This window comes from Mobula birostris, chromosome 2 (assembly GCF_030028105.1).
Source record: "Mobula birostris isolate sMobBir1 chromosome 2, sMobBir1.hap1, whole genome shotgun sequence".
NCBI lineage: Eukaryota > Metazoa > Chordata > Chondrichthyes > Myliobatiformes > Myliobatidae > Mobula > Mobula birostris.
Window position 1 is genome coordinate 104,888,702 of NC_092371.1, and position 7,931 is coordinate 104,896,632.

The window sequence follows — 7,931 nt, forward strand, 5'->3', positions numbered from 1 at the left end:
GCTTTTGTTCCCCGGCACTCTGCACCTCTATAAAAAGCTTCTTTTAAAACCAAAACTCGTTCAACATCACAACTGGCCAAGAGGTCTGGCGTGTTTGGGGAGCGCTTCTGCGCTAATAGGAAACGCGGTGTGTGTGTGTGTGTGTGTGTGTGTTTTTCCCTGTTGCTCGTTTGTTTTTCACTGACGTTGAAGGTTGGCAACTAAACAAGATCTCAAACTATTGACTAGAGAACATCTCATAATAAGCAGAGGCAATAAAATGAATTCTGACTCGAGCTCTCTCTCTAGTAGAGCTTCTTCGCCGGACGTGGACGAAATTTATCTGCGAGACCAGCTTCCGCACCAAGACTCCAGGATGAACTCGGTGTCTTCCACGCAGAGCGACCTACTCCAGCAGCTCGCCAGCGACCGCAACATCACAACCCTGAGCAAGGACGAGAAACCGGGGGGCAAGTTCAAAGTGAAAAAGCAACTCTCCGAGCAAGACCTGCAGAACCTTCGACTGAAGATCAACGGGAGAGAGCGCAAAAGGATGCACGACCTGAACCTAGCTATGGACGGTCTCCGGGAGGTCATGCCTTATGCTCACGGACCATCAGTGAGGAAACTTTCCAAAATTGCCACTTTACTCCTGGCCAGAAACTACATCCTGATGCTGTCGAACTCTCTAGAAGAGATGAAGAGACTAGTGGGGGAGATTTATGGCGGGCATCACTCGGCTTTTCATTGCGGGACTGTAGGACATTCTGCCGGGCACCCGGGACACACCACATCTGCCCACCAAGTCCATCCGATATTGGGAAGCGCCTTGACCTCCTCCTCTTCCTCCATTTCAGCTTCGCTACCGGGCATCGGCGCCGTCAGACCCCCTCATTCGCTGTTGAAAACGTCCTCGGCGCCTCCCGCGCCGTTAGGAAACACCTTCCAGCACTGGGCAGGTTTGCCGTGCCCTTGCACCATCTGCCAGGTGCCACCGCCTCCTCACATCTCAGCCCTCAGCACAGCGAGCATGCCAAGGCTCTCCACAGATGGTAAAGACTTAATGAAGTAAGGTCTGATTTTGCCAACTGTGATAGTTATTAAAAAAAAGACGCCGTGTTGCATAAGAAGACTGACCCCTTGTGCAGTGTTCAAAACAGACTCTCAGCTAAATGCAGCCGCCAGATCTGATAGCATGCATGCTTAATTTTTTTTTCCAATTGTGAATTTTCCCAAACGGTATCTTGTGTAGCCGAACAAGTTATGAAAAAAGGGCATTTCCTTGCAACAAGGATTTGGCGCTTGAGTATTCCTTTGACTGTATAAATAATTCCAGATGGGAAAGCGCATGGGAAACAGTGCAAAAAGAGTGGGAGCGAGAGAACGAGACTTTGTCAATGTTGGGATCCCTATAGTACCAGAGGTAATAAGATCGCTGAAACGTAGTTGTTAGCAGAGGTGTAACTGTGTTGCTCAGACCTGCATGGCTTGTGGCATTCAAATTTGTTGTCCAAGAAATCTCTCCTTCTCCAGCATTTGCTGCAACTATTTTGTTACACGTTGAAGACAACGCCCGTGTCTTTTATTTTTGTATTATCGCAATGATTTATGGATATATTTATTAACGCCCGGTGTCCCAGAATGATCACGTTTGAATAAAAGTCAACTTAAAAGGAATTGGCGTATTTTTATTTGTTTTGTTTTGTCAATTGGCTGTAGCCAGTTCAGCGGGCGTTCATCTGCAGTTCGCGGGAGGTTGTCTTTAAGTAAAACTCCGTGCAAATCACTAAAACGTTCTCAGCGTGACTTCCTCATTTTGTAGGGAAATTGCACCGAGTTCTCTTAACAGCGTTTAACGATTGCCCATGCATTATTGCAAATCAGGAACAAAATGTGGCCGATAAAACGCCTGCATTGAAAGTTGCACTTCCATTTAACAGATCAGAAAGTTTTCCAGCGTCGCATTTCTATAATCCTTGCCTGTTAATGTTGCGTGTTGTGGGAAACCTAGCATCTAGTCTAAGTGAGTTTTTCAATAACCAGATACTGGACAGGACATGGTCAGTGGTAACGGTAGTCCCACTATCGCATTGATAGTTTGAATGCACCCAGCACAAATGAACTAGACGCGACATTGTCAGTGGTAACGATATTCCTACTATCACATCGGTGTTTGAGTGTACCCAGCACAAATGAGTCCCCGACAAAGGTTCCCCAGTGAATTAAACCACCACGGCATTACTAGATAGTCGATGGTTACAACTGAGAGACAATATGTGGTAAAACTCATTCATCCTGAACCAGGTAGACTCGAGTTTTGATGGATGAGTCTTTAATTAGGGTTGTACCTGTCACTGATCACTTTACGCAAAGCTATAGCGGAGATGAACCGAAAGGCGGTGACTGACCAACCTTAGACCGACTGCATTTAAGATGAGAGGGGATAACTTCAAAGGAGATGTGAGGGGCATTTTTTTTACACACAGTGTGATGGGTGTCTGGGATACGCTGCCAGGAGTGGTGATAGAGGCAGATACATTAGAGAATTTTAAGAGACGTTTAGGCAGGCACATGAATGTGAGGAAAATGAAGGGATATGGACATTGTGTAGGCAGATCAGTTTAGCTTAGTTGGCCATTTGATTATTACTTTAGTTGGCTCGGCACAATATTGTGCGCTGAGTGGCCTGTTCTGCGCTGTACTGTTCAATGTTGTATGTTCCATGGACGAGAACCACATTTTTATGTTCATTTACCACGCTCATCTTCTTCCCAATCTGTTGCTTGGACGTGCATGGATTAAAATAAGTGTCGTTTGCCGAGATCTTCACGTCCAGGACTGTCACTAATAAAACGATTGTCTGAAGGTGAGAGGCCACTGTGCTTGTGGTCAGAGTGGCCGCGCTCTCTTGCGGGTGAAGGAATGCGAATTGAACTCGGGAGATGCTCCCTCGTGTAATAACAATCTAGAATAATATTACACGAAACGGCGCAATTTTATACAAGTCAGCGTCAGGACAAGACCTAAACAAGCTAGTTTTAATTCATTTTGGATCGGGGACTTTGGGTATTAGAACGCTTTGAAGATTTCCGTGTAAAATATTCTCCTCGCGTCAACTGGTGCGCGCTCGGTATTTACGGCCCCAAGCCGTGGACTGCAGGTACTACTCTGGTGTTTATGAGACACGATGATCAGTGATCACTGTCCTTCAGTGAGGACAATAACACAAGAAGTAGAGGAAACAATCAGATTAAATCAGGACTCCTGGTGATTATCCTGGAGATTCTGCAAACGCTGGAAATCCAAAGCAGCACACGCAAAATGCTGGAGGAACTCAGTGGGTCAGGCAGCATCTATAAAAATAAATAAGTAGTTGAAGTTTCGGGCCGAGACTCTTCATCAGAACACTTTTTTGTGTGTCTTATCCTGGCGACTACTGCCCGGTAAACCTGCAAAACTTTCGACTCAGTAAATTCGTTTCAAGACTAAATTAGGATTAAATGAAAACCTATCGAATGCATCGGGGTGCGTTTGCTTCGACCACGTCTGAAGTGAATATCAAACGACCGGCAAGGGGAGGGTTAAGGGGGAAAAAAGTCGAGACAATCTCTGAAACCGTAAATCGTGGATTGAGGCCGGCTGTCTTGTCTCAGATATCCTTTATCCCATCACATGGAGTAAAGTTAAAAAAACAAAACGTACTGCAAAACCAAAGATATTTTCTGGTGGCAACCTGCATTATTACTTAGTCTCCAAAAAAGTCACCTTCCTCCCCACCCCACTGCCCCGCTCTTGAGTTAATTCTAAAACCACACTTAATCTTAGAGAGCATGTGCTGTAACGAGAGGTTGGACACAGTTTGGTTGGTTTCTCTGGAGCAGCGAGAGCTGAGGGGAAATATGACAGAAGTGTACACAATTATGAGATGCATAGATAGAGCAGACAGACAGTATCTTCCTCCCAGGGTTGAAATGCCTAATACCAGAGGGCATGCGTTTAAGGTGAGAGGGGGTAAGCTCAAATGAGATGTGAGGAGTAAGTTTTTTTTACGCAGAGAACGGTGGGCGCCTGGGACGATAGAAGAGGCAGATACACTCGGGACTTCTAAGAGACTCTCAGAAAAGCACATGGATGTGAGCAAAAATGGGCGGATATGGGCATTGTGTATGCGGAACAGATGAGTTTGTTGGCCATTTGATTACTAATTTAATTGGTTCGGCACAACATTGTGGGCCGAAGGTCCTGTTCTATGTTCGATCTAATTCACGAAATTTTGAATATAGATTTGTACCAGTCGGCCTTTTGCGCTTACGTGTTTATCCAACATTTAACCCATTCTGAAGGGCCGGATCCTTGCTTCAGTTTCCGTTTTGATTTAATTCAGCATTTTTTTAAACAAAAGTATGCTTAAAAATGGGCCAGACAGGAGCAAAACAACCCCTAAAATCTTTGATTAATACACAAGGTGCCTGTTGAAATGATATGAATGAAAAATCACGACAGCACAGTCGTCAGCTGCGAATCGGCTGAATATCAGGGATGATTTGATGCGGGGATGAATTCAGTTTTCCTTCTTTCATTCAATGCGTGGAGTTGTTCGCTAAACTCTGCCGAAGTTTGGGGGGTGGGGGGGGGGATTCGCGGAAGTGCTATGTGTTGCCGGAGAGAGTGTAAATTAATTGTTGGCGAATAAAGAGATAAGCGCTCGGCAGCGAGTGCATCATCAGCCTGCCGTCGGTTCAGGAAAGCAGAATGCGAGACTGCACATTCCATCCACTTGTACTCTGATGTATTAGAAGGGACGAAGTCCCCTGTTGTGTGTTTCTAGACTGGAACCCTCTCGTTCTGCTTTTACTGTTAACACTAGGATCACAATAAAAAAGCCTGTAATTTTGCATTTGGTTTCGGCTGCAAACAGCACCGCAGAGGAGCGGAGGCGCAGGATACACTGGCAGATGGAGTAAGATTAACTTTATGCAAATATATTCCTTTCGCTTGTGGTACTAGCCAGATTATTCCCAAATAATTGTAATTTTTACTATCCCCTGTTCATTCATAGACCCTAAAAGAAGTGCTAGACTTCCGATTAAATTTCGAATATATTGCATACATGAAATGATTTTAACGTTTCCTTAAACTATTGTTAATTAAATCCTCAAAATAACTCAAGTAACCGTTATATAATTTCAATGTTCACCAGTTGCCGTTCATGGAAACCAACAGCTAATGAAGTACATGTTCCCTCTCCAATTGGTAAGTGTTTACTCACGCGTAATTAAACACATTTGTTATCGAAAAAATCTAATTTTTACCTGAATTTCTTTTATGACGAGGTAAAGTGGATTTTCAGTTCTCAGCTACTTTCGACTTCAATAACTAATAAACTCATTGCTGAAAATCGCCCGTTTCCGGGTAACGAGATCTGAAATGGTGTTTGGGAAAAAAAACACGGTTCTTTTTGTCGAGGATTTCACTCAGTATTGCACAGATCATTTTAGATTTACAAACTCTCAATATTCATAGTGATGTTTACCGAATAAACGTCACTAATCGAATAAAAGGTATTGATTTGAAATTGATTGTTGACTCGAGGAAGAGAACATTTCGTTTCTCGATGTTATATTTTGCTTCTATAATCGGAACAAATTGTCGCTAATCTAATTTCTGATTTATTTTAACGGAAAATAAACATGACAATCACTATCAGAGCGCCTGATCACATCAAACTAAAACATTTGTACCGGTATCACAAACACGAATAGGCCCAAACGAAGTATTCGTTACCAACTACAAGAAAGTTTTAAACGCTTCCCAAAGAGCAAAGTCGTTTTAATTCTATGCTTGATTATAGTCAAAGTCGAAAGAATGACATTGTTAATAAAACATTTTATAATAATTGAGATGACAATGTTGTAATAATTTAGATAATATTTTTGTAACAATTCAGAAGAAAACTTCTGTTTTAATTGACACGTAGCCCGTTTCTGTGGTTTACCAACAACTTAAACCACTTCAACGAGAAGTTGAACAATCTTGGCTTGTTTTCGCTGGAGCGGCGGAGGCTAAGAGGAGATCTGATAAGAGTTTATAAGGTTAGGAGAGACGTAGATTGAGTAGGCAGTATTTTTTTCCCAGAGTTGAAATGCCTAATATCAGAAAGCATGCTTTTAACTTGTGAGGGAGTAATTTCAAAGAAGATTTTTTTTAAACACAGAGAGTGATTGGTGCTTGGCATTCGCTGCCTGGGGTGGTGGTAGAGGCAGATACATTCGGGATTTCTAAGAAACGTTTAGATAGGAACATGATTGTGACGGGAATGGAGGGATAAGGACATTGTGTAGGCAGAAGAGATTAGTTTAGTTTAGATTACTAATTTTATTGGTTCTGTAAACCATAATGGGCCGAAGGGCCTGTTTCTGTGCTGTATCGTTCTATGTTCTGTTTCGATTTGTTGACTTAAAATATCTTCCAAGAAACATTTTGTACGTTTATGTTTTATACATTTATGTGTTTCGCTTCCCAATCTTTCAGTCAACAATATCTGCATTAGTGAGAAGCCTTGACGTCGAACCGAATGTTTTAGTTTTTTTTAACTGCAGAAAGGCCCCGCATCCCACCAGTGACGCTAAGTAGATAAATCTGTTAAATTAGATGCGAAATGTTTCGCTGTTTTCTCCAGATTCTCAAAGGACACACCTGTTGTCGGAGCAGTTTTTAACCGGAGATTTGAAACATCAAAAGGATTCAGGCGCTGCACATGGACTTCAACAATAGACTGAGCCTTAGCAAGAGCTACAGTCGGACCCAGACTTGTGCCAGCAACATTAAACTCGCAATTGAAAATAAATTTTGTTTGAATAAGGACCACTGCCTGATCAGAGTGTTCACCGACCCCGAGACAAAGGCGGCTGGAGATAACTTATCGACTCAATTGACAGTGTGAATGCGGTTCATTATGCTCGCCCAACCTCACTGAATATGACAGGTTTTAAAAGTGAATTAAGCGGCAGGTGCACGAACCATTTTTCTTTTCTCTTGGGAGAGCAGCGGACCAGATATCACCTGATTCCCTGTGTCCGCAGTTCGCGCTTCGCTCTCCTTAACATCGGCGTTGGAGGGGAGTAACATTTCGTTCGATTTCAGTTGTTTTTGTCATCGCCAGTGGTGTTCAGTTCCCAGTCCCGGTGATGTTCCGTTTCTACTCTTTTTTTGTGTGTTTCTAAAGCAGATGGCGTTCACTAGTTGGTCACAAATGGCTGTCACTGAGCGCTTGTCTGCCTGCCAGTAACCCATCGTTCAGGGAATCCCTCAGAGATGGTATCAACACTGGCTCGGCCGATTGAACAATCAGAGCGAACCAACTGCCTCTCCTGTGATCCACACCACTATGTTTACTGGGCAGCAGATTAAACGGAAAACTGTTGCCACGAGTTCAGTGCTGACTTTAAAGATAGTTTGAAGAGTGTTTCGTTATTGCATTTTCCTCCACATTATGCATTTCACGACATATACCAGTGATACTAAAATTGATTCAGATTCATTTGTACGAAGAGTTAAGTATTAAATTTAAATTAAGCATTAGTTTTTTTTAAAAAATCGTGTTTCAATGTACTGCTGCAGCAAAAACGACAAATTTCACGGCATGGGTCAATGATATTAAACCCGTTTCTGATTCTACGTGCGAAAACTGCACCTTGGGTTCAATGGTGCATGCGTTATATCAGGGCGAGACAGTGGTGGACAATGTCTCTTTTCAACCGACATCGATGTTGGATGCCATTTCACGGGGTTGGGAGGAAATGGACTAACAGGGGGATTACTGGTTTCGGTTCAGGGACGGCCCCAAGCTCCCTGAAAATTAGGTCACTTCAAAGTTCAACGTAAATTTATTATCAAGGTACATACATGTCACCATGTACAACCCTGAGATTCACTTTCTCGCGGGCATTCAC

General features: G+C 43.1%; 1 protein-coding gene across 1 annotated transcript; it reads left to right on the top strand.

Moving 5' to 3' along the window:
* The first annotated feature begins 259 nt into the window (after nucleotides 1-259).
* Nucleotides 260-1,085, top strand: olig3 (oligodendrocyte transcription factor 3). The gene has a single exon (XM_072277604.1). The coding sequence runs from the start codon at nucleotides 260-262 to the stop codon at nucleotides 1,049-1,051; it is 792 nt and encodes a 263-aa protein (XP_072133705.1). The 3' UTR covers nucleotides 1,052-1,085.
* The last annotated feature ends 6,846 nt before the right edge of the window (nucleotides 1,086-7,931 follow it).

Excerpts from the sequence above, each read along its gene's own strand:
- olig3 (XM_072277604.1), top strand. The coding sequence starts at position 260 with ATGAATTCTGACTCGAGCTCTCTCTCTAGTAGAGCTTCTTCGCCGGAC.